The sequence below is a fragment of the Accipiter gentilis genome, chromosome 4 (genome assembly GCF_929443795.1).
Source record: "Accipiter gentilis chromosome 4, bAccGen1.1, whole genome shotgun sequence".
In the NCBI taxonomy this organism is placed as follows: domain Eukaryota; kingdom Metazoa; phylum Chordata; class Aves; order Accipitriformes; family Accipitridae; genus Astur; species Astur gentilis.
In genome coordinates, this window is record NC_064883.1 from 25,983,005 (window position 1) to 26,010,743 (window position 27,739).

The window sequence follows — 27,739 nt, forward strand, 5'->3', positions numbered from 1 at the left end:
CTTTTTTTAATTTAATATATAAGTATCTCATATAATGTAGATAAAAAAATATATATATATTCAACTGTGCTTCAGCACCAAACACTGAAGCATAATGATTCAGTGTGTAAAGCATTCTTATCAGGAAAGTAATCCTATTATGTATTAAAAATATATATACACCATACATCAAAATTATGACAATGAGAAAGTATTCCTGCACTTCTAGTTAAAGTTCCAGTAAGATTGGAAAAGAAAACAAAAAAGAAGGGCATCCATCGATCTTCAGTCATCTAACTTAGCCGAGCTAAGTTGATTTGGAGCATCTTAATTGAGTTTCTGTTCTGAACTGCCTGATGGAGAAGTCTCCCCCTGGCCCTGCCCTGCTCCCCAATTACCAACAGAGAGAGGGGCCTAGGGGAAGCAGCTGAGGCTTATCCCTTTAATACGCTAAGTGTTCTTTTAAGTCTAGCAGTTGACTTTTGCAGAAACAACTGTAGTAGTTAAAGTTCAGATATCAGTCATTTTTTTTCGGGTGAAGCCTGGTCTGCAATTACACTGGAATCAAATACAATTCAGTTAGTTTCTTCCCCGCCCCAAAGGAACTGCTCGTATAAAATTCAGAGATCATCTTCTTGAAAAGCCTGTTTATCATTCAAAACTAAAGAAATCTGGGAATGTCTCAACAAATCTTCCACTAAATATTCAGCAATCATCTTAATTCTTTCAAATTCAGCATTGCACAAATCCTGCTACTGAAACTGGAGGCGAAGTTCCTTACTTTATATGCATACGCAAATTTCAGTATATAGTTTATGTGTGCTGATTAATGTTTACAGAATTTATATATTCTGCAAAAAGAAAATGCTTTTTCTACTAGCACTGAGTTAAAAATTTCAACATGTACTTACAATAAAAGACTAATCCCTTTTGTTACCAAGTAATTATTTTAGCCATATTTAGACTAAAAAGACTGTAATTTATAGTCTGAACTTTCATGATTCTAAATAGGATATCTCACCTACTACTGATGAAACAAAATTACTTTAAATCTTCTTTAGACATGCTGTGGTTAATAGCAAGGAGTGACCAACATAAGTAGACAAGTAGGAGACCAGAATTCCATCCTTCTCTCCAGCTAGGATAGACCTTACAAAGGATGTACTTACTAGTCAACCTTGGAAGAACAGAAGAAGGGACATTTGTTTTATTTAAGAACAGTAAAAAACATACAGTACCAGAACATTTATAGCAAATACAAGTAAAGAACCAGACTACTGAGAAACAGAATTGTATAAATTGTTTCGGTTGCGAGCAAATGCAAAAGCACTTCTGACGGTATAAAGACAAATTTATAAAAGACATATCGCTCCTTTTAATCCAAACAAATAGTTATGTGTGAAAAGACAGACTTTTTTCAGATAATGCTTTCAAAAACTGGAAATTTATGAGTGAGAGTTAAAAATCACACACACAGAGGTGTCAGTTTATGGTTTTGAATTGTACTTACCTTTTCCCTCTAATTTTAGTACTAATGTCAGTTCCAGCAGTACTGAGAAAAGAGAGTACTGTTCAAATGGAGAACATCCCTGGAACTGAAGCAGAACTTTCAAATACATCTAGTACCTTGAAGAAATTTAGGTTATTAAAACTTTGAGCAGTGTATTAATGCAGTTCTCATTAGCATGCTTCCCCAGTTTCAATTTTCATATGATTTTAGCTGGTGATGCTTTCTAACTAATAAAGAGTTAATATTCTTAGTTGTTTGAAAGGTGATTTGCAACATTTCAGATGGTATTATGCATTGTTTTCTGTCTTTTGATATATTAATCACAACTGTAGCCCCTTCTGTTGCAAATGTTTGATTTTAAAATTGTCACTTGTCAGCCAGTCCAATAGGGTATTTCAGAACCAATACAGTTTATGCATGGGAAGTTTGATGTTGAAACAATATTTATTTACATTCCCAGAGTGAGATGATGGTTTAATATATTCATGCTGCTATAAAAGACATGCTACAAAGCCTAATCGTATTTTGTGTATATACTATGTGTACAGAGAATCTTGCTTGTATTAAAATAAAAGAGAAATGAGGTTCTAAGTATCAATTTATAAAACAGTTCTTTGTAAAATGTTACAGTGTTTCATGAAGCAACTATTTAATGAAACATGAACTACTGGTAAACCTCCATGGAAACCACCTTTTCCAAAATTCACAATAATAGTTCCCATCTATTTTATTTATGTTTGCATTTCATAAAGTAGCCTACTTCCCCTCCCAGAGAAACCCTGTTCCTACGCTTGCCGCACTAGGTAAGCAACTCATGTGGGGAAAGATAGAACAGACAGCAGTAAGAGTGAACATACTTGTCATTCATGCACTGACCTGCTGTAAATACAAAAGCAAATGGAGACTTAAAAATGATACTACCCTTCCCCCAACCGTGACTTACTTTCTGCAACCTGTGGCTCTTTCCCAGCAGAAGCTGGCAGATTTTATTGCTGCCATAGCAACCCTGCCGTCAGCCCCGTTGGCTTGGCAACATTGCAGCAGTAAGAAACACACTTCATGTCTGAACTGTTCTTAGACTCACAGATATTTTTTCAGGTTGCATTCCTAAATGCTTATTTACTGTTTGATTTAATAAATCTTGCAATAAAAAATCCTATACAGTCCTTATTTGCCAGTGAAATCAGATCATCTTCCCTGGAATCTTGCAAAGAATTAATATCCATTCCTTGGAATGTCACAGCAGATGGATCAAATCTCTGCAGCAGCTTCAACTGATCAAGCGACAGTCCAGCTCCCCTCATGCCTTCTCCTCCAATGTGAGGTTCCTTTTTAAGTAACAAAGAAAAGCAAATTATTGCATCAATCAAGTACTTATGTGCCCTAAATGTAGTCTGCTAAGTATATGCAGAGCTGCCTAACTGTTAACGTGGACAAGCTAGGTTTTTATCATTCACACCAGGGGAGGATTTAGAAGTAATGTGGCCCTTCTTTTCTTGCCCTCACCTGGCCAATATGTATACAAGCCTATATACAAGGTCCAAAATACTTTGAGGAGGTGGTGGTGCACCTAATCCACTTTAACCTAGTGGTTTAGAGCACTTATTGAGGACAGGTACACAGCTCTAAATTAATTCAAAGGACCGAAACATCGAAAGCTGTTATCACCAGACAATAAGAAGGTCTAAAGGTTTTTCAGGTTGCCACTTTCAAATGATGCAGTGCTTCTGTGTACTAATAGCTGTGAGTTAAGTCAAAAAACAGTGATTCCTTAGCCAGTTACTAATATACTCAGTAACAGCAGTAGAAATACCTGGATTCTTCACATTAAAAACTCCAACTGGAAAGACTCAAAGCCCCAGTCCAGGATACATTACTGCCTGAAAAGGCATCATTTTGGAAGATAATGCAGCAGAAAAGTCTGAGCTTCAGATTTTCTGTGTCATGTAATTAGACTAACAGGTAGATGGGACTACTGTTACATGTGTATGTATATGAGGCAGAGAAAGAAAGCAAGCAAGAAACAGCTTATGTATCTGAATTCAGGAGACATTTGGCATCAAACTCCTGGAGAGGAGAAGGGTTTAAAATCATAGCCCTTTTCTCAGCATTTCTTGTGAGTAGCCTTGACTGCTTTCTATTTAATACACTGATTCCTGTAAAAAAAAAAAAAAAAATTCTTAGCTGGATTGTTCTTTCAGTTCATTCAGTAAGCAGATGATAGAAGAAAATGTGCAAAAGCTGACATTGCAATATCAAAAACAGATCTCCTTTGTAAATCTAGTCTAGAGTAGTCTATAATGGAGCCTACAGCAGAGAATTTTTTGAGCCATCACACTTTGCTAATACATGAGCTCACCCAGTCATCACATAATGCGACTTAGTTGCTTAACCACGTACTGCGTGCTGTAAAGCTGGGCAGCCAAGAGGTTGTAGCCTGATTCTTCTCTTCCTTTCTCTCCCTCAGCAGGATTTCAGTGCTTGCCAGGTAAGAGACAAAAATGAGGTGTCCATTGCAAATTGAGAAAAAATAACATACCAAGGGAGACAGGGGTACCAACTTGAAGTAATGTAATAGAAGGATGGAAAGGTAAAAGTCTAGGGAAAACAATATTACACAGGGTCAAGTGACTTGCTCAAAGACAGACCAACTTTTTCCTCTACTTTTTCCTTTCAGTTAAGTTACTGCATTTAAGCTGATATACGGTATCTCCTATGTAAACCCCTAAGAGGAAATAAGTCTGCACAGACAAAGGATCAGCTGCTATGCAGTAACCTCCACCTACGAGATCAACGCCTATGGCTCCATCTCCTGTTTTTTCCTTACCCAATGTGATTCCAGGATCTCTTGCTAAACTGAGAAAGTGGGAGACAGTGGACTGGGTATATAAGGAGGTGTCCACTGAGAGACTAAAGAATATGGGAAATACATAAAGGAACATGAGGTAAGTCGACCCTAGACTCCAGCTTCCTGTTGACTGGAAAAGATCACCTTAATTTACACTACTGGGGAACTGGTTATAAGATACTATAAACTATCTGTGGGTAAACAACTCAGTGGCATCTCATTTAAAATATACTATACACAAAATCTTAATTTTTACAGATATGGCATTTGTGTTTGAAAACTAGCGCGTTATTCAAGACTGGTGAGAGAAAGTTGATTAAACCAGAATTAATCTTGTGTTTGAGTTAATAGGGCTTGTGTTTTGCTTTGTCATTCTATTGAGGACAATTTTTGTGCTGTTGGTAAAATGTATAATCTCAGTTGAAACAGGCAGAACTGAAAAATTCCTAGTAAATGGATGGTGAGAAAGCAGGCAGAAGAACCTTGACATACAAATCTTTCAAGAAAAGCTTCAGTTCTGTTAAATCTTTATCAGCCTTCATTTAATTTCTTGTTGCACACCTATGTATATATTTTTTTAATTTCAGCTAAAAGATGCATGTAAACCTCTTACGGCAGATAAAAGTCATCACAGAATGTGTAACTAAGCTAAACAGTTATCAGAGTTAGACTCTTCCTCAAAGCCATGATGATAAACAACTAACCCACCCAACTCATCGCATCAACAAAGAGGAAGAGAGACGCATACAGTCTGATGATAAACTCTCTCAAGGTAGAATAAAGGTAACAGATATTTTTGAAATGTATGCAGTGTAGATAGATACTAGAATTTTTTATCTCCCTATAGATTACCTCCTCCCAGACATATTAATGGTAGACACTGACTCCAGAAAAGACAAGGTATATTCTTGGGACACTGAGCCCAAAATAAATTTGTTCTCTCATTCCTTTACATAACACAAAAATAGCTCCCATACATATAAAATCCTCCTTCCTCAAAACACAAGGTTCTTTCCATTCATGTCCCATCCTTTACACAAGTCTTCACTACTTTAGTGGCATTAATAAAAAAATTTTCATCTCTCCTGTGAATGTGCAAAAAAAGAGAATAAAATATATGCATTAAGAACAACTGCAAAAGAAATTTTAACCTGTCTGAACTATCTTTTGTCCCTGTTGTGTTTTAAATGACTGCTGTACAAATCAAAACAACCACAGTACACAGTGGGAAACTACTTAACGATCCCTAAATGAAGCTCAATTAAACATGAAAATAGATTTAAAAGAGCCTTAGAAAGTCTTGTGTTATTTCTATCCACAGCAGTTAAAATTGTCTGCAGTGAAAAAGAGATTTCTTGATAGTATATATAATGTGTAAATTTACAGTGCTAAAACAAGCTCACTGGATTGTGTGAATTACCCTGAAAATACTATTACCTGTGGCTGAAGCTGGAGGCATGGAAAAGTTTTCAGGGCCCAAGCAACTTGCTCCTCATTTTCAGAGAGTGTAATCGTACATGTACTATATACTAAAATACCTCCCGGCTTCAGCAGTTTCACTGCCTGCAGGGAGAAATAAACAATAGTTCAGCTTATTTTTAAATGCAAAAACTTTCATATTAAGCAACATTAACCAAGAAACCATTAAGCTGTAATATTAAAACTTAGCACTTAAATTCAAATCTTTCTAAGATAGGCATTAGGATAATGCCTAATTCTCAGGGAATACAGTAAAGGATCCCATGGATTAGAAATATTATTCTTTCCAAATCATCATTATAGCTCATGCAGTTTATTAATGCTATTGAGATGATTCACCTTGTAAGATTTGTTATTTGTACAGCTCTGCATATCCCAGACAGAATAGTTCTGTTTTCATCACCTGCTGCCAACCACAGATACACAATATTTTTTTCAGTGATACCAGATGTCAACTGTTTCCACATATTTGGCCTGGAAGCTATAGCTATGCTGCTTTTCAAGCTGTGGTTCACTTTGAATACATATAATTCAGATTTAGACAAGTTTCATGAAATCTTGCATTTTAGCATCAACCTAAGCATACTCCTACTAGCATGAAAAGTTGTAATATGGCCTCCTGGTTTTGTACTCCATCTCATATCCCATACAGTACCTCACAGCACCGCTGCATGGGAGTTCTGTGTGGTGAACTTACAAGAGTCTGTGCTGCTGCAGAGAAAAGACTTTAACCTCCTCCGTAACTTAGACCCTTGCGATTATTATAAATTACAACTGATGAAACTGAAGGAATAGAAAAAACACATACAAAGGTTTTTATTTACTATGGCTTACATATACCTTTCCCATGCTCCAATGTATTGACTTCACCTAGCAACAAATACAGTGGAGCTGAGAGGTTAACTGAATGCTAATACTACCTTCTTAACTGCTGAAAAGGTAGGGAAAATGAGGCACCATTTTTTACTGTGAAGTTCTATGCTGCAAAAGCATTTATGTTCAATTTATCTTTTCTACGCAATGATTAATACGTACCACAGTGAAAAGCTTGCGCTGTAGTGGCTGATAAGAAGTCACCTCCTTTAATGTCAAGGAATAAGACATATTTGGTCTCTGTCCCATCCCACTACACGGAGCATCAAGAAGAATTCTATCAAATGACTCTGGTAAGAATGGAGGTCCTTCTGTAAAAAGCAGTTAGTAATGTAAAATGTGGCTGTTGCTTTCCTTCACCATAGATAAGGACAAGCTATTACTGCTTCCTTGACATAAAACATTTACGTTCTATAGATAGTGTCTGCAAAAGTAATATCAGCTAGAGACAAGTCTCAGCACTGCTGGTGGTAGATTTCATCTCCCAGAAAACTAAAGAGTTTTAGTTCTGTAGGCTCAAATAATACATGATCCCTTCAGGCAATAATATTTTTTTAACTTTAATAATTTGAAAGTAAAATGTAAAAGTAATCAAACAAAAATGTTGAAATATGATTGGTCAGAGGTGTGGGTACAGAGTTGTACATATAGGCTTTAATAAACCACAGTCGGCCCATAACTGAACCAAGTGTGCAAATCTTTACTGAGAAGCCTGTAGTTAACCGTTATGACTGCCTTAAATAATAATTGGACTGTCTATATAACTATTTCTTGCGATGCATATATATCTGTAGAGAATAAAGCACTTCATAGTAACATGAAATACTACAAGCTCTAATGTGTGACACGCTGTCTCCACAGCAGAACAATTCAGTAGACAGGGATTGTGAAGACAAGAACAATTTCTGAATATTACCTGGATAGATAAAGGAATATGTAACTCCTATATGCAGAACCTATCCTTTCATCTGAATTCCATTGGCTCAACAGCCCAAAAGTTTCTATCGCCTTAGTGCTAGAGCGACTCTTCAACTCAGCATCACCAAGACAAAAGTGGCTCCATACCTGTATCTGTGGGTAACCAATGAGGAAGAGAGCTATATATATGCTTTACCTCCTTTCCCCCTTCTGTTCCTCAAATATTCAAGTTAGGTCACAAGTGAAAATGAGTGACTTCATACTACTGCTACCTAGCTTGTTGCAGCACTACAAAATGAGTCTATCTATCTGATTTATCTACCTCTGATCCATTACTACAGTGTTCAAAATATGTCATTTCTTACTTGCAGAGATGTACAGAAAAGCCTTCATGATCTCTCAGTATTACAGCTAGCTCTTGTTCATTTGTGTACGTGCTACATATGACCTACAATATTTTATGTTCATATAAAGACTATTAAGAAAGTACCTTTATTCCTCCAAAGCAGGAATAACCAACTGCAAGGAATAGGGACAAGGAAGGTGAATTATGCAACCTGATTCCTACTTATGCTAACCAGTGACTGGGATAGAATAGAGTGAGAAAGAACAGCATACTTTGCACAACAAACCAAAAATAATCAAGACAGCAGATACCGTTTAAATCATTCCATCATGGGAACAGAACCACTATCATAAATACAGCACTTCAGAAAAGCAAATGAAATGAACTTAAAATAATACACTGTGTTTCTATAGAACTTTCCCCTGAACAGCTGAACAAACATCAATGAACTAAACCTTGCAGCACTCCTGGGAGTTAGGTATTAATAACCCCATTTTACAGATGAGGATTCTGAGTCAGAAAAGCCAAACAGTTCTGCAAAATTTTTTTTTTCTCAGACTAAGTCAAACAGTTCAGAGTATGGGGTTAAACGTTATCATGGAAGAAGCCTTAAGGCTTCAGTCTTTGATATTATCTGGGAAAGGTATGCATTTTCTTTGAGCATATTAGGTTGTGATAAGGACAGATAGTTTGATAGTATTTGCTTCACAGAGAAGCTGATTATCACAAAAGAACAGAAAATAAGAGCATTCACAGTGCTGAAGCAACTTTGGTATCTGCCAAGATTTCAAGGACTTGTAGACCTGTGGCAGGTTTAATACGGTTAGTGCAAACCTGATTACTGTTTTCAACTAAAAGCTACTACTACCCAAGTTGTTTACTTTACCTTGTTCATCCTTTCTCTTCTCAGCTGAAAGTGCCTTTGTTCCATCATAGCAAAAGGCCTTAATGCAATTCAGCTGTAGCAATTCAGCATTCTGCTTAATTTTTTTGACCTTGTTAGCTGTCTTGTCCATGGCTATTACTTCACCCTGAAAAAAAGGGAAGTTTTATCAAAAGCATAGGGATTAAATGGATGTGCAGTTCCTGATTTCTTCCCACTCCCATGAGCAGCGCAATGAATGAGGCTTAGTTTTCCCTGCAGAATTTTGTTGTTATTAAATCCACACTCCAGTAGTCCTTGTTCACCAATATTTTCCATGATACCCGCATTAGGCTAGATACTAGTCTGAAGCTGTGTGCATTCTGACTGGCACTAGCTGCTTGGCACAGTCACTCCCTGAGGACCCTATAATGTCTGACTTCTGGCAAGTGGTTTTTTTGTTAGTTTCTTTTTGTTTGTTTTGAACTGTTTTACTGGGCACTAAGTTAGGTAAAAATGTAATCATTTGAAAGAGGGTAGAAGTCTCAAATACATGGTAAAATAGGTCAACAGGTTTTAAATTTGCATGGAGATGGTAGGAAACATGTTCACATACAGCTCAGTCCTGAGGAAATGAGGCCCACAGCAACACCTCTGGCTTGCTCAGACTCATAACATACCATTATACTTGCAGTAGCTGTCACTCAAGTTACTTTAGGAAATACTGTAAATACTATAATAAATTTAGATGTGGGGGAGGGGACTCACAATTACATATTATTCCTTATATGAGAGAATAAGATTTCTCTATTCCTCTCCCAAGATAAATCAAAACAGACACACACCACTATCTGCTAGATGAAATCTCTAAACACAAAGGAAAGTAAACAGTAGCATCAGTAAAATCCAGAACAGTAATACTATCTTCAAAAAAACCCCAAAGACCAAAAACCTGTAATAGACTTGCTATAGCAAATAGAGCCTGCTGAGAAAACATGACAACTTTTTCTTACTTGGTGATGGCTCTCTAGAGGCTTATGGAAGGGTAACATGACTAATATAGACAGTGTAAAAAAAACCAAACCAAACTTCAGTAAAAATAAGTTATTGACTGTATGTCATGTTAGCCAATATGTAGGCCTAGGACTGAGAAGTAGAAAAGGATTTATGTTGTGTCAATGGTGTCCGGCCTTCAACTACCGTAAGCCAAATCACCTCTTATAGGAGCACTCAATGACCACATGCCACTGCTTCTCCCCTATCACCATTCAACCTATTACGCATGCACACTAACAACTGATTGTGCTTGCAAGTTAGGTCTGTTGCTGAAACAGTGGATTTGCTGCACATATGCTGTACTTGAATATAAAGAGATAAGTCCTCTCCTGAGAGACTCTAAGAAAAAAGAACAAGATGGAAGACAACAGTTCTTCCCCACTAGCCCATACCAGCCACTGCCAGAAAAACTTCCTTAAAGACATCTGGAAAAAACGGTGGTCTGGACTGGGATCCAGAATAAACTCTGAAGCTTTAACTATTCCCAGTTCCTACTAAAAGCTCTTAACATTACGGAGTAATTTTACATTTTGATTACCTCATCCAAAAACAATATAATAATTTTTTACAATTAAATCACAAAAAATATAAGATTGATTCAAATATTCTAAATGTTAATAATTTAATTACTGTTTATGGAAATGTAGTATGGAAAATCTGTGAATGGAACTTCAGAATCAAAAAGCAGTACAAATTTTTTTCCGTATCTCAATATACTTAGAAAAGGAAAACCAATTCAGATAAATTTCAACATCTGTATTCTTAATCTTTACCACTTCAGCTGGAGTGGTATCAAAATATCTAAATTGACTAAGGGCAAAAAACCAGTTATGCAAAGTTATACAAAATGTACATACACAGATCGAAAAAGTACAGATGGTAAATGAATCCATGACAGAAATATATGCTTTTACAGACTTCCTTTATTTATCACACCAAAGTTCTTTACTGGAAGCTTTATAAATCTATCTAATAAATGTCTAATGACTCTCTAATGCATGTTTGCAAACTTTCCATACTGAAGGAAGAAACACTTCAATAACCAAACCATCACAGAACTGAATACATCTTTTCTAAATACATTCAAATCATTACCCACTGTACCTTACCATTAATGCACAGACAACCATGGAAGTACTGCATAACGAAAGTGCAGTTTCTAAATGATCTGATATATTCTAATAACCCTATTCCAATGAAAATAATAATGCCTTAAAAAATTTTTAAAGCGACATTACACATTTTTCCCCCCTCTCTGCTAGAAATGAGCAACCTGCATTTCTCTTTCATTTTACATAAAGCAATTTAATATATGCAAATTGTTATTCCTATATCCACATTCTTTTTGGCTTGTGTGTTATTTTCCTTTGTCTTTCTCTAATTTTTTTTTGTTGTTTCTTCTCATAATGTTACTTTCTTATGAGATATTTTTGGTGTTGTGACCTTCTACCTTAGAATGACAAACACAGACTAGAAATTCAGTCTAAGATCATATTTGTACCACATAATTGATAATTTTTACTGAGAAGGAATTTAATGGGATTAGGAACTTCTTAATATGTTTTTGTACAGAGTTGTGCATTCTTTTGGCACACAGTTGTAACCTCTGCTTTCCATGTATTCTCAGTTCCTACATAACTTTACCTTGCATGTTATGAATTCTTCCATTACAAATACATCAATAACATTCAAAAAGTGAAATCGAACACATTTCAACAGGTCAATTTGCAGCAAATAAGGTTTTAAATGTGATGATGACTATTTGATAAAGATAGTCTGTGCCCATTTCAGTAACTCTGATGTGTGGCAAAACATATGGGTAAGCAAACGTTCAAATATTAATTGTTTTCTGTTGTAAATTATCTGTGCATTCTGACAGCTAAGTGAAGTGAGCTGTGCAAATGAACAGTGGCCAGGCTTTCTTCACTGAGACAGAAAATGCTCAATGACTACTCTTACCTGGTCATGCATTAATGTTGCAAGATGGGTTGTTTTCCCTCCAGGTGCAGCACACATATCCAAAATTCTCTCTCCTGGCTGAGGGTTTAAAATATGGCTCACAACCACAGAAGGCAAGTTCTATCATAAAAAACAAATATGGGAGAATTCAAACCTTATGTTCTCTATTAAGGAATGACAAACTCATTGAAACAAAAATTCATTCAGCAGTGAAGATACCTATGATATGGCTGTCAGTTCCTTAACAGAAACTGAACTGTTGGGATTATATAAAAGAGACAGTATAGGTGAAAAGTCTCCAGTGGCTCCTTTTTTATTTAAAGCTGTATATAGAGTATCTATGACTGAAGTTTAAGTGTTTATGACTATGGAGACTACAGTGCTAAAAGTCAAAATAAAATAAGCTCATACTGTTACAGACACAGAGCAGCTCTGTGTATGACAAGTATTTTATATTGACCTGTTTATTGGAACATTTACTATATGAACATGCTGGTGTAGTATAGTAATGAACAGTAAGATCAATAGGCAGGAGTTTAAACTTGCTGAATTAAGGTACCAAGAAGCTGAACTGTGCTATTAATTGTATAAATAGAACAGATGCACTGAAGAAAAATAATATGCAATAATTGTGCACTGTATTGCATCTTCACAACATGGAAATATCCTGCAGGATTCTCTTCTAATTTGGTTCAACACAAAGGTATAAAAACCTTTTAAAGTTGTCCTTACTACATGTTGTCTTTGGATAGCACAGTTTCGAGTTCCATGCCACAGTGTTCAAAAAAATGAATAATTCATCTCACACATGGCAAATTCAAGTCAAAAAAGCCAGGCTCAAAGGGTTGTGATCAGCATCACAAAATCCAGCTGGAGGCCAGTCAATAGTGGAGTACCCCATGGGTGGACACTGGCACCAACATTGTCTAACCTCTTCCTTAGGGACCTGGATAATGGAACAGAGTGCACCCTAAAGTTCACAGGGGATACAAAACTGGAAAGAGTGGTTGATAAACTGGAAGGTTGTGCTGCCATTCAGAGGGACCTGAACAGGCTGGAGAAATGGAGAAACAGAAACCTCATGAAGCTTAAAAAACAGAAATGCTAACTCCTGCACCTGGTGCACCCCATGCACCAATACAGGCTGGGGCTGACTGGCTGGAAGGCAGCTTTGCAGAGAAGGCCATGGGGATCCTGGTGGACAAGAAGTTGAATATGATCTAAATTCCCATGTGCAACAGTCTCTTAAATAACCTGTCTCTCTAACAATTCTGTTCCTTGAAAGCAAGTACTCTAATAAGCTGAATCAGGGAAGAAAAGGCCTCTTCTTTACTGCAGGCCATGAGACAATATATTGCTTGATAAACTATGGTTTGCCCACACAGGAAGAAAGCACTGATGCTGATTTTAAAATATTAAGATCAATTACAAACAGATTATATGCATAAAAATAACTCATCTGGTGGACTGACTCTTCTGACAAAAGAAATAGTGACTAAGAGAATTCAATGTAATAAAGGATTTAACTTACTATCTGAGTGATAGTTATAGTTATATGAATCAAATGAGATAATTTAGAATTTCAGAGATATCTTTGAACAAGGGTTTATTTGACGTAAAATTTACATTCACTTTAGAGATTAAAATAACTTTTTTTTTTGAAGGCTGAACAGTTTGATTTTGTTTTAAACTCTGCTTCTAAATTGTCATATTTATATTAAAAAATATAGTACCATTGTTAGCACACTAGTTGTCTTAGATATCTAACTGAGGTGTTCACCTAATTTTTTTGTGTCATCAAACTGAAATCAAGAATTTTACCTGATATAAGAAAACTAGAAAGTTCCATGATTTCATTATCCTATTTTTCAATATATCACAGGTGGCCACTTGTCATGTCTGACTATTGCTTTTAATTAGTTTTATTGTGGAGGAGAAGGAGTATAGGTATCACAGAAATTAAAGATGCAAAAGGAAAAGCTAGCTTGAAATAAGTTCTTAAATTTTACAATAAAAACCACACAAAAATTTGTCATTCTTTGGAAGCTCTGCAGTTTTGTGGTAAGAGGCAGTGAAAGCTGTGCTACCATAAGATTTGTCATGGTTATTTTGTTCAGATGGATCTTTTTCATTAGGGCTAAAAAGATACGGGTTTTCTCTTCAACTTAAAGTCAACCTACTGTTTGGACACTTTCCTGATTATCTACAGAAGGATGAACCCTGAAACAGGCTCATATTTCAGAGTTCATAGGCATATTCCAAAACCAAAAAGTTCTATGCAGACTATCTATGCAAAAAGAATTTCTAAGCTTTTAAGTTAATATCTTTTAAGTTACTTTGAAGTCCCATATCATATCTCAGATGCAGTATGATTAAACCACCTACATGTAGATACCAACTTCATTCTAAATACTTTGTTTTCTTTAAATGTGAAGAGTGAATTAGGTGCCATAATACAAAATGAATAGATAAAGTATTAATGTGTGCTTAGAGGATATTAATTATTCTGCAAATAGTACAGACTTATTTTTGTAACAAACATACCTGCAAAAACAAATGACTGGGGAGCACGTTGTCAAACGAAGGACTAAGGTAGACTGGCTCTATCATTCTTATGCCCATCCCACTGAAAAACATGAAAAAAACTATTTCAACTACTCAGATTTATAATTTTTAACAGTGTTCAATTAAAATCATTATGCTTAAAAATGGAAACTTGAAACAATAACCTTACAAAAATGAAAGCACTTACAAATCAACTAAGAAAAAATATTTTTACAACTTTGTAATCTGATATTCTTTAAAAGTCCATCATTAAGTTGGGTAAACCATAACAAAAAATGTACTACATTATAAATTGGAACTATCTGTAAAAATTGCATAAAGAAAATTTACCTTTTTTGTATACAAAACAAACCGAGATCTAATGCAAGCCTTGATAATGTAAGGAAATGCTTAAAACCAGATTTAAATATGTTAATTTCAATCCATAACTGCTTTTTGCTAACCATGTACACACTAGGGCACTGGCATATGATTTCCTACTTTGATCTTCCTCCATTTTTCTAGACTGTCTGAGATTTCAGTCAAATAACTAAAGAAATTCTATTTCAAAAGCCTCACAGGAACATTGATATGCCTGCAAAGTGAAGGTTTGAACTTAGAAGCATCCTAAAAGTTTTAAATATGAAGTTCTGACACAGATTTCATTAAATTAAGACAAATGTACAAAGAAATGGACAACGATAAAAAGAAAAACAAGAAAAAACAATACTGAGCCTGAATACAATAGATTACTGAAGATAACAAGAATTAGTATGATTTTGCATATGCACTGCACAGTCCAACAAGAAGGAAGGATATGAGAAAGCAAGCTTGCAGACACGAGACTTAATGCTGCATACTCCCATTCCTGGTCATCAACTCAACAGGTATATCCTACCAATACTTCTACTATATTTAAGCTCTAATAAATCAGAAATCCTCTGACAATGTAATATTTTTGACTAGACCTTTTCTAGTTTGTTCTTGGGATGTAAAGTCTTGGTCATTAATTTGATGTTCATGCTCTCCTACACTGCTTTTTGTATGTGTTTTAGATGACAGAAGAGGAACCATATGCTTTGGCAACAAAATAGAACAGCAAGTAATCTTGAAATAGATAACTACCTTGGCAAATACTATTAATTTTTTTAAGATATCTGACCTTATGTTCTGTCCCCTGCCCCACCAAAAAAAGCCCCTACAAATATTTTTATGAGATGGAGAAATCGAGAAGGCTGCACTTCTGTTCCATGCAGATAGGAAAGTGGTACAGAAAAATTTACCAAAATGCAGTTTTGCCACAGTGAGAATGTTTGTCACTCCTGTTTGTTCTATATTATTGAAGTCATACGCTAAACAAAAATTCTGAAGAGGCTCCCATTTATTTCCTCCTACCAATCAAGTAAACTGGTATCTGGATACCACTATGAAACTAAATGTTGAGTCTGCTAATACTCACTGTAGTACTTTAATCATAATTGCCATCACACTGCTGCTACCTTAGCTGTGAAGTTACAGAAGACAGCAGGAGGCACAATTCTATTATATTCCCAGAAACTAACGCTTCCCAAAAAATACTGGAAATCCCAACATGCAACAGAGGTCTCAGTCAAAGCTATCTTGTGGTTTCACATCGGGTACAGAATGTTTCAAAATGTCTTCCCATCTTCTCTCGTCCCTTTGCAAAGCTGTAGGTATAGATTGCAGTTACTATGGTCTTACTTCAATGGGCCACTTGAACTAAAGATTTCACTGCGACTCAGTTCTGAAATCCCATTTCCAAGGAAAACTTTGACTCCTTCAAATTCTTTGGCTCCTCTTTTACATTTCCCTTCAATATCTGAATACACTGAGACCAGATCACCAGCTTTCATAACTGTGCAAAGAAGAACAGAAATTTTGAGATTAATGTTATACTTGACAAGACAGTAGTGACCAAATAATTTAGGATTTTCAGTAGAATACTTACTTGAACTCCTGTATCATAGCAAAACTTAAACTTTCTTAATGTAATCGGAGAAGATTAACTGACATTAGGCTTGAAAGTGTACATGGAAAACAATGGCTACCAAATGACTAGAGCTATTGAGAGACACAAGGTTACAAATCAGACAGCGTGTCTTGTTTTTTAAAAGGCTAGACAAATCCTCACTTTATTTTATCACCGCATGGTCACCCGTAAGTTTTAAGCACACTCTTCAGGATTCAGTCCTCTGTGTGTGCTCCAGGCTCGCAAATACATCAAATACACTGGTTCACACTTACTGTACAAAGACAGCAATACTAAATTTGTCTAATGACATCTCAATAGCTAGATAGAACATAGCTATTGCTACTTTTTCTCTAACTATTCCTTTGACACAAGTGATGATATATTCTTGTTGAAACAATTTTTCTGGTGTGGCTCTCCTCCCTCAAAGGCAACTGCTGTTCTCAGTAATTCTCTAGAAGAGTTTTACATCTCCAATTAAAACCCTCCAGATCAGTAAAGTATGTAAATACACAACAAACTCTAGAAGTGTAGTCTTAGGGACTTAAAAAACTTTCTGAGCTAGAACAAAAATAGATGGAAAAGGAGGATGGTTTAGGTGATTTTGCAGAATAGTGAGCAAGTTCTATGCACTGACTGGCTGAAAAATATGCTTAAAAATAAAGGCCTATGCTGACAGCAATAAACAATTTTCCAAAATTACATTTCTGACGTGTCTGACTGGCTGGAGCAACTGGCAGATATGACAAGTAAGACTAATGACAGTTCAGCTTCCCAAGAATTCTTTGAATTGTATTTAGAAATCTTTTTTCCCATTTTCAAGTGGCCTTCTGAATATGCACAAATGCCCTGGGATTTTTAAATGGTAATATTTGTTCGGTAGCCACTAAACATTTCTTTTTTTGTATAGCTTCTTTTTACACAATGTGACACAAAACGGTATGTGATAGCCTACTGTTATTGTCTGCTTAAACTTCACTGAACAAAAACTTGCAGCAATTTAACTCTTCCATCAAGCATATTTGCCAATGATTTTTTGCAGTATTCAAACATAAGGGATTTTACTTCACTCTGCTGACAATCATCCTTTCAAAATGCATTAGTACTGTGTACAGGTCTACAGCTTTTTGTAGCTTATACTGGCATTCCATAAACATAAAGCTTAGAGTTTGATTAGATAAATTAAACTCAAAGCCCCCTGATAATTAGTTTACCCTCATTTAGGTTGCAAGTTCAGTGATTAAATGTGTGGTTTTGCTGTACTCTTTTTTCCCTAGTTAGACCATCTGTGCTTAATACAGCCTTATTATATTTGGCCTCAAGTGGGTAGAATGCCCTTTTATTTTATTTTACTATCTGCAATTCCCCTGAAGTATTCCTAAAATTTTATAGTATCTTTTATTTTCTTTGAATTGATATTGCACACATAATTACATGCAGCAATTATGATAAATCACTAGTTGACTCAAAGAGGGATTTGAATATTTATGAGGTTGTCTAAATAAGCAGTTTCAACAACTGCTATGGCAATATACTTATTTCATTATCAAATCCTAGATTGAAAAACATTCCTGTTCAGTGAATTGGACTTAAACACATGCTTAAAACTTCTTGAAGGTTTTTTCCTGAAAGGCAATGAAGTTAAGTGTCTAGATAAATGCTTTCCTGACTCACTTTGTTTAATAATAAGAACCATGATGATTAGTAGATCTGAGGTGATTCATCCAAAATTATACTGGTTTCACATAAAGTTAATTTGGCCTTTAAATACAAAATAAATAGGCTGCTGAACACTGAGCATGTGTATGTAGATTTTTTTATCTTGTCTCACAAGCATTGAAACAAAAATTTTCATTTCTTAAGAATGTGACATTAACATTGAAGATTTTTCTCATCAATAGAAAAAAACCTTTTTACTAGATCTCTCATGTACAAACAATATCAAATGAATTGCCAATGGATTAAAAAAAAAGAAAATCCGTGGGTTTAGATCTGTAACTTAGAATCTGACAGGATCATGAAGGCAAGTGCCTTTGTGATTGAATGAAGAAAGAACACATCTGGAAATAGTATCTATTAAATAATCACATACATCCAGTTACCATTCAGATGTATCTTTTGTGGCATTCCTTTTATTCTTTTTTGTGTGTGTGTGTGTGTGATGAGACTGGAAAGTGGCAAACTTTTGTGAGTTTATTCTACTGAACATCCATATTAAAAGTTACAGTATTCAGTAGTAAATAAACTCTTAAAAAGCCAGGTTTTACTCTGAACATGCTCTTTAAAAAGATTTTCAAATGAAAACAAGAAACTGAAATCCTTGAGAACTAATACTTCATCTAGGAATTGCAAATGGAAAAAGGAACTTAAAACAGGCCAGGTGAGAAATAATTACATACAATTTATCAAAAGTATAATGCAAAAAATAGTGGAAATCTCAAAACAAAGCCAGAAAAACTTTAAAAACCATATTTACCATAAATTACAACAACTATAAGCTTAATTTCAGCTGTGAATAGAAAAAAAAAAAATCAATGTCTCTATTTATCGGAAATTGTCATCAAAGGGTGGCATTTTTTCCGTCCTCTTTACAACTAAACTGGGTGTATTTAGAGAAGTCTTACATCTTGAGGTAGATATGATTCCAGGGACATAAACATGTGCTCCTCGAAGTACTGCATATCCACAGTGGGCTCCAACAATGACTTCAGATGAATGTTTTTTTAAATCTCGCCTAAAAATACAAAATGTAGCTCAGGGTTGTTTTTTTTAAAAAAAAGTATACTGAAAAAAACCAAACACCCCCAGGTGAAGTCTAGTTCATAAATACTGTTTTTGTCACAATGTAACAGAAAAAATAGTTGACTATCATGTATTACATTTAAAAGATTTCTTTTAGTCCCAGAGGAATCAAAGAAAAGAATCAAGAAGGAAACCAGTCCTCAAAATAAAGCAGGTTGTGACACATTCTGCCACTATTATGAACCTGACAGAGGAATACAAATAAATTATACTGGGATGGAGAAATAATCCTCTAACCCTTTCTAGGCCAGATGATTGTAAAGTGATTTTTTTGTGTTTAAGAATTGCCCAGTACTTCTATAACAAATGTATAACCAGGTGCAAGGAACTTTGCCAGTAAGAATTGTGAAGATGACAGTTACTTGAACTTATTAAAGTGTAAACATATTTTCATACAAAAAGAACAGAATGGTCAGAAAAAGGTGCTACAAAAGAGAATTAAATGAATGAATGAAGAATAAATAAAAGCATTAAATGCTATTAAATGTGCAGCATTTACAAACTAGCACTACTTGTTACCAATCTCTACCTCATCATGATATAAACTGAATCTGAAGTATGTTAGTCTTCATTATGAACAAGATACTTCAAATAAAACGTCCATCAGTGAATTCAGTAAAACAATGAAGAAACTCTGTAGGGGCAGACACAGATGCAACATGAGAAATATCCAAACATAGCTTAATAATGAAGAATGAATAGTCATTTTGTAGGGGATAAAATTGACTTAGGAATCCTCTCAGCATTATTGATCCAGTCTCCCTAAGTCTTGCTCTGGACTTCGTTCCAGTGGAAGAAACCCCTGCCTGTATTTAGCTATAGTTCTATATTCCACCTCAAAAGTTTAGTTCTTCTGTCTGCCACCTACCTGGCTTTCCAGAGAGGATGTATTTATGTTACATTTTCCCTATAACAAGTTCATCTCATAAATAAGGAGAGAACTCTTATGTTTTCTTACATCTTTTAAAGACTAAAACTCTGACCTGGTTAGGATATGGACTGTCCACTAGGTCTCAATATAAATGAAGTTGTGCTTCATTTATAGTGAGTTAGTTCTCATAACTGTTTAACAAGAAGTCTATAAGTAAAATATGTGTTATGACATTTTAAGGCTAAAGACTAAAAATTTCAAACCTGGGTCCAATGACAGGAATTAATAAGACGTCCTGGAGTTTCGGGTGCTCAAGAACTGGAACACACAGTCCTTTAAATTGCTGTTTCATTAAAAAACATAATTATTAAGCAATACTAAAAAACCTAGTATTTAAGTACTTAATTAGACTGAAAACTATTTTTCCATTCATAAATTATAGCTGTAGAGTACAAAAACCATATGTAATGAAAACAGTTAAGACAGCTTGGGAAATAGTGTGTAAGGAGACACTCCATATTAAAAATACTGGTGTAAAATGCTAATTAATTTAATAAATTGAGAAATACCAAAGCCACAAAGGGATTCACTGAGAACTGACTTCAGGGAGGGGGCCGGTGTTCTGACACTCACAACCTTACCACTGGTTTTTGCTTTCTTCTGGAAGAAGATTGTGTCAAGTTGTCATCAGATCACAGGAACACCACCAGAGAAGCTTGGGTCTAATCTGTGTTATCTTTTTGATGTTATTAATTATAAACCGCTGTTTAACTCTACTTACGTATTGCCTGTCTTACTTAATATGCCAGGTTGGTAATACTTTTTATCTTTCTTTTCAGCTTAACTTTGATTAGGTACTGAGAGCTGAGTTGTGCATATAGTTGAAAAAAAATGACAGCTTGCCATATTAAAACTGTTCCTGGACTTTAAAAAGATGCTGTCTTCTCGCCTGAGCCTTCTAAAATATAACCTTAAAACATGCAAAACCATAAATTAGTTTGCATCTGATAAATGAGTATTTTCTCTTAAGAAAGAAAACAATCCATGAGCATAATTTTGTTAAAAATGTAGTTTCATTTTCTAATGTAACCTCAATTCAAAATACAAAAATTTTATGAAAAGCCAGTCTTAATTCAATTTTCAGCAAAGCATTTTCCCTTGAAGTAAAATATCATACTGCAATACACATTTCCAGATTTCTACAATCAGGCTAAAATTAGCATAACTCATTACCATTCCAGCCAGCAGAATACTGTCAACTGCCTCTGCATCACAGAAATGTCTTGGCTCCTGTCATGCAATAGTTCCCTGCACACCCACTAGCATTAATAATCTACTTAAAGAAGAACTGGATCTTTTCAGAGAGAGTGAAAACCTAGGGTAGAGTTTCAATATAATCTACTTCTTAAACATAATGGCTAACATATTATCAGATAAATAAATGTTTAATTATGGTAAGTAAAAATACAGAAAATCATATAAAGATTAAAAACAGGTTAAAAAAAGAAAATACAGCAGCTGCAGGGCATCACTCTGGATCTAGTTTCTAAAACATACAGGTTTTCTCACTTTCCTAAACAGTTTGTGCAATAAGACATACAGCCATTCTCCTTTAATTTTAAATGAAAGTGTTCTAAACATGCTGATCACAGCATACTGAACTACAGTTTTTACCTCTTTCTACCATCTTCTCTAGACTTATGATGCCTTTACAGTATTTACTACAGAAGTACCCCAATCCTATCTAAGGTCTGGATCTGCCATATGAAAAAGAGTTAGTTGTCTTTTTCCCTTTCCTATTGCCTTTCTCGGACATGTTAGATGAGGAATACTGCTAGACAATTTTCATTTAACATTTAAAGCTGACAGGAAATCAATATGATTGCATAATGTTAATACTAGTGGACATGTATTAAGTTAAGGAATAGTTTCCAATAATGAAAAGCTCTCATAATCAGGCAAAAGATGAAATATCCTGTTATTTTTGCTGTAACAAAGAAATTGCACAAACCTTCTGGACCTCTTCAAACAGCAATTTTTTCACATGTTTCACTGAGGCCAAGTGGGTATTAACTCTAACAGTTGTGAAACCTGGTGGATGAGATAGATGACTTAACAGAGATTGATATTTACTCTCCGCCTCCTGTGTACCTAAAGCAGTGATAAGCTGAAAGTGAAAGAAGAAACTTTATATTAAAGAGATTCACACAGCAGCCTTTTGCTCAGTGCAAAAAAAAGCACTGAATAAACATTTTGTAGAAATGAAGGAATATGGTTGTGTGGTGTGCAATAGTGAGGAATGTCTATGTCTGGAGGCCTAATTCCAGTGAAAACCTCATAAATTTCTTGAAAAGGACTTGCTGGAAAAAAAAAGTTGCATTAGCAAGATCATTGTAAGCAGGCTGCAGCAAGTACCAAAAGTAACTGCTAGCGAGGTCTGTGATGCTGCACAAAGAACAGTCCTAAGGAGATGGAAGAGTAGATTCAAAACTATGAATTAATAACTCTTATCACAATATACAAAACCAACATTTTTGTGTCCTTTGACATTAGGAAATCATAGATTGTCTATAGTATTTTTGGTTCTACACTGGGGTAAAGGAGTATTTCTTGTCAATATTATGTGCTTAATAAGTGGTTAATTTTCTCTGTGATCATTCTTCAGTAGGATCCAAAACTGAAGTCTCAGATTTATGCTAAGTTTACTTTAAGTATTTTTATGTTACTTTGAGCTAACGGGCATAAAGAATAATTTTACATTTTAAATAGAACTATATATAAAAAATCTGTGTCTAATGTGAAGACAATACCTTATTATAAGGTATTAAAGTCACATAAAATATTAAATCAAAGGACTATTAACAGTGTCCAATTAGTGAATATTTGTTGATGATTAGTAGCATCTATTTCACATACCTCATTATTTCTGAACACTTTGGTGAGATACTCTTCAACTTCATGTTGGAAAGAGATTTTGGGGAAAAAAGACATCTTCCTTTAGTTTTTAAAATCTGCTGGTAAAGAACTGAAATAAGCAAAATATTTTCTTAGTGGTTTTATCATATTATGTTAAGTTTATAAATGTAACATAAGGATGTACCACAAACTAAGCTGCAGTTTCTGATTCTTCTGTTTTAATAATGCAATTTTACTGTGCTCAAAATTCCAATTAGTGCTCAAGATATGACTGTAACACTACTGTTAATTACATTTCAGAACATGTTCATTAACATGTTTAGCATTTCCAATGAGGCTACTGGTATCCTTGCTGTCACATCCTTCCCAGCCATATCTTCCAAGGCTACTGTATCAGTTTGAAATGGGAAGAAAGTGTCACCACCTCTAAATCCTGTCCCATTAAAGTTCCCTTACCTATCCTTGGGGAGAACTTGCTGTTTAGTCCTAGAATTCACTCACAAAGGCTCCTCACAGAATTTAGCTTTGACTCTTCTAAGTCCCATCTTTGAAATTCTTATTCTATTACCTCATCATATCTGTTCATTTTTAGAGATAATCTTCTAATTTTTCCCTGTCAGATTTCTTTTTCTCAAGCTTAACTTCTTAGGTTTCCTCCATAGTTCAAATTATCCAAACTTCATAACGGGGGAACATGTGCATGACTGTGGACAATGATTTTTATTTTTTCCATATATACCTACAAATAAAAGGAGAACTATAAGTAACAGTTTTCTCTTGAGTCTGTGTTTAATTCACAGTAGGAATAATAAAGCATTAATGCAACAGAAGCTCTGCGGATCCTTACTGAAAATCTTCAAACTGTCTGGTGAAAGATTGCATGGTTAAAAGGTACAGGAAATTTCCAGATGTTGCTTTAATTCCTTCTGCAAAGCATGAACTCCCTATTGTAGCTCAGTCCTGATGCAGCTTTTAATCTTTGTAATTATTCTCTGTAGGTAATAAAATACAGTTATCTTCCCAAATTGTATCTGCCCACCTCTATATAGCCTGTATTTTGAAAGATTATATTATATTATATTTCAGTCTGAAATGAGACTTCCTAAAAAATTAATAGTTTGTTTACACCAACTTAGAGGAAAAGTGAGAACACCCCCCCCATCAGTGAGGGTTATTCCATCCATAACAAGGAAATTTGAATACAGAAGTCCTACATTTTCACTGTATTAAACATACTTGGAGAAAATACCTCAGAAAGTTTGGTACTTGTTCTATTTGAGTAAGAGGCTATTCGTCACTTTTATCATACAAAATCCCTCAAAAATATCTTTTTTTGATATTTCAGATTCAGTTGAAGTTGTAATGCTAGAAGAATGTTATGTATTTTAGATTTAACTTTCAAGCCCAGACAAAGGCAACTTTCAGTTTCATGGGTAGGAGTTTCAAAGCCTTATTCCCAACATTACCAGCCTTTGAAAAAAAAGAAACTGTAATAGAATTGATGAACTTCTTTTTAGAATCTAACAAAATGACCGAAAGGATTTACCTTGATATTTCTAATATATCTAATAGTACTACAATAGTTCATATTGCAACCAAAATTACCAAAGTTGTTTTAACATTTCAGACTATGTGACATATCGTGCCTCTGAGCTGTTGTCCTAGGATGCCTACATTAGGGGCGGGAAGGGGGGATAATAATCACCAAAATCCCCCTTATATGGTTCACATTTGGAAAGTTTTTTCTTCAGAAGCATAATAAACTAGCATCTAAAAAAATCCCATACTTGTGAATTTTTTAAAGAATTGGAAACCTGAAAAGAATCAAGCAGGCATTTGAAAACTTTATGAGCCCTACAAGTCACTTCAGTATTAACATTATGAAAGTATCTTTTTAGGATGTTAAATGGGTATTTTATGACTACAGCAGAATCCCACAGAATGATTGAGGTGATCTCACAATTACAGTTACTTCTTCATGGAAAACCAACCACTGATCTGACAGCATGTTGGCAATAGGACTTGTTTCTTCCTTATTTTTAAAATGTGACTGAATGCCACCATGAAACATGAGCCAGTAGGTGGTCAAAACCAAAACCCCTCTTGGTCAAAAACACTGCATACAAAGGGCAGAACTGCAATAAAGTTCCCTAAATGTGTTATCAAAGAGAAGCTAGTCCCATGATACAAAATAACAAGACTACTATGTCAACAGCGCAGAATCTATGGTTAGAAATTTCATACTAAAGTAAAAAAGTTATAATGTGCTAGAAACCACTATCATTCTAAACAGGATGACAAGTTTATTAAAATGCCCCAGTGAGGGCCAACAGAAAAACAAGAATAAAAACAAGGAGATGTCACTTCTCCCTGTGTAGACAGAGTAGACGTCACACAGAAGCAAGATGCCAAATCTGTGCTTTTAACCACAGTTAATGAACATTTTAGGAAGTCAAGGAACACATAACAGGAGAAGTTAAGACTTGACCCCGACTAGTTCATAGGGCCTGGTACGAAATGTTACTGCAGAAGAGCTGCTCTGTCACAGAGCAACTGTAAGGCATGTGGGCTCAACACATGCATTCAAATGACAAATACAAGAAACCCACTATCATTGTGCTTAGTTCAGGGAAAAGAACAAGACACAAATGAAAAGCAGTTCCTTGGTTAAAAACAGCAGTCAAAAATAAAACCATTGTAAGCAGCCTGGAAATTTTAAAACCACACAACTGGAGGTTCAGAGCACACCCACACAACCTGCAGCTTCAGCTCTGTGTGTATGTCCTTTCAATGCTCATTAATCTCAGAAAAGATACAATGTAGCTTAGAAAGGTTCAGGGAAAGGTGATGACCTATAGATCGGGAATGGCTGTCAAACAAGTAAAGACTAAACAGTTTTCAATCTTCCAGGCTGGGGAACAGAGTTGAGTGGGGCAGGATAAAAGCTTATAAATTCAGATGTGGCAGGAAGAAAGACTGATGAGGAATACTTTCCAGTGCCTCTTCAAACACAAGAGTTAGACTTCAAACAGAACTAGCAGGAGGCAGGTTCGAAACTAGAGAGGTATTTTTTTTTTCACAGACCTGCTGTGCAGTATACCTTGCCCCAGGAAAGGCTGGACGGACTTCAGAAGAGAGCCCTTGAGGGAGCATCAGCCCCTGTTCACCACCTCCTTACGGATTTCCCTGTGCCTCTGTTGGGAGTTGGGGGGGGGGGGGGGGGGGTGGTGTACAGGACGCGACCCCGGACCAGGGCTTTGATCTAAGCCCGCACGTAAGCACTGCGAGCTGTCACACGTAGCCAGCACCCAGAGATACCGAGCAAGATTTGATTTTCAACGCCCCTCTGCCCACCTCCTCCCACACGAGGAAAAAGCCAGTTGGCGCGTTGCTGTGGGGAACAGAATTGGGGGCTCCGTCCTCTAACTCCCCCACCCGCAACACAACACCAAGTGCGTGGGGGGGGGAGGGGGGTGGGTGGGCACAGCTCCTCACAGCCTCCCTGAGGCCCTGCGCGACACCTCAAGCCAGGCCCAGGGGCACCCGGGAGGCGGCGCGCCTCAGCGGGACGCTCCGCCACCGCCCCCTCAGCCCCCGCGAACGCCGCAGGAAACACAGGCCTGCCCCGACCCGGGAAGCCACGGGAAGGGCGGAGCACGCAGGGGCCGGGCCGGGCCGCCTTCCACGCGGCCCCGGCGGCGCGCAGACCCGCGACACGCCGCCATGTCCCCACCTACCGCCGCGAGCCAGGCCGGTCCCGCCTCCTCCGCGGCAGCGGCAGGAAGTCCCGCCTCTGCGGCCCCCGGGGATTGGCGGGAGGCCGACGGGGCGGTGCCGGCTCGGCTGTTACTATGGGAGCCAGACACGCCGCAGCGCTCTGCCGCCCGGCGGCCACGTGGCCGCCCGGCCCCCAGTGGGAGCACACCACCCCCACAAAAAGGGCACGGGAAGGGCAGCCGCGGGGCCGACCCGGGCCCTGGCCACCTCTGTCGCCGCTTTACAGGGCGGCCGCAGGAGTTTCCCCTGCGGGCGGAGGGTGTCGCAACGTCCTTCTCCCTGCCTGGGGGTTCGAGGTCTGTGTCTCGGAAGGGCCGCCCGCATGGCTGCCGGCAGCTGCCCGCGGTGGGCGGCGGGTCCCTGCGTTACGGGGCAGGAGCGAGTTTGCGACGCTGCAGTAGCTCAGGCCACAAGTTCAGTACGCAACGCCGGTATGTAGAGACGATAATTTGGCACAAGGTTGCTGACAGCGGGCGTTTTGTTTTGTTTTCTCGCACGAGCGAGCCTAAATGCTGCCGAGTGGATTAAAATAACAGGCTTTGTGTTTCCAGCCCTCCCGCGCGGAAGTGCCTGCGGATTCCTTCGCTAAGGCGGAGCAGGGTCCGTGCTCTTCCACCGACCCTGCCGGGTGAGCAAAGCGGAGTACCCGCTCAGGAAGTCCCGGTGCAACAACCCGTAGCCCAGCACTGAAAACGAATCCCCTCGTTTCAAAGCCTTTGCTGTGCAGGAAAGAACGGAGTGCCCTGAAAACCACAAGCCCTACCGTAACGAAGGCCGTGGACCGGCCACAGCACCGCCCGGTGACGGGAAACGGACGCGGCCGGCGCAGACCGGCAACGCTCGCGCTCCAGAGCCGACCACCGCGGCCGGGGCTGCTTCTCCCCCGGGCGGGGCGGGGGGGGGACACGACACAAGCACACCCCGCGGGACGGCTCCCTCCTCCCCGGCCGCGCTAGACCCCGGACCCCTCGGAAGAGCCCGGCCTGTCGCCGCGGCTCGCCTCAGAGAG

General features: G+C 37.2%; 1 protein-coding gene across 4 annotated transcripts; it reads right to left on the reverse strand.

The window, feature by feature from the left end:
* Nucleotides 1–1,180: 1,180 nt before the first annotated feature.
* On the reverse strand, nucleotides 1,181–27,589 carry NSUN6 (NOP2/Sun RNA methyltransferase 6). 4 transcript variants are annotated; one of them, XM_049799180.1, is made up of 12 exons: nucleotides 27,494–27,589; nucleotides 22,954–23,062; nucleotides 22,049–22,204; nucleotides 20,301–20,380; nucleotides 18,989–19,098; nucleotides 16,097–16,250; nucleotides 14,375–14,456; nucleotides 11,831–11,950; nucleotides 8,840–8,984; nucleotides 6,852–7,000; nucleotides 5,775–5,900; nucleotides 1,181–2,817 (listed from the first exon to the last, which is right to left on the reverse strand). In XM_049799180.1, exons 2-12 carry the CDS (start codon nucleotides 23,026–23,028, stop codon nucleotides 2,605–2,607), a joined length of 1,410 nt encoding a protein of 469 aa, XP_049655137.1. In that variant the 5' UTR covers nucleotides 23,029–23,062; nucleotides 27,494–27,589; the 3' UTR covers nucleotides 1,181–2,604. The 4 variants fall into 4 exon arrangements, with proteins under 4 accessions (XP_049655137.1, XP_049655136.1, XP_049655139.1 ...); XM_049799179.1 differs by lacking the exon at nucleotides 27,494–27,589 and adding an exon at nucleotides 26,691–26,704; XM_049799182.1 differs by lacking the exons at nucleotides 18,989–19,098; nucleotides 27,494–27,589 and adding an exon at nucleotides 26,691–26,706 and having other exon boundaries at nucleotides 22,049–22,128.
* Nucleotides 27,590–27,739: the final 150 nt, after the last annotated feature.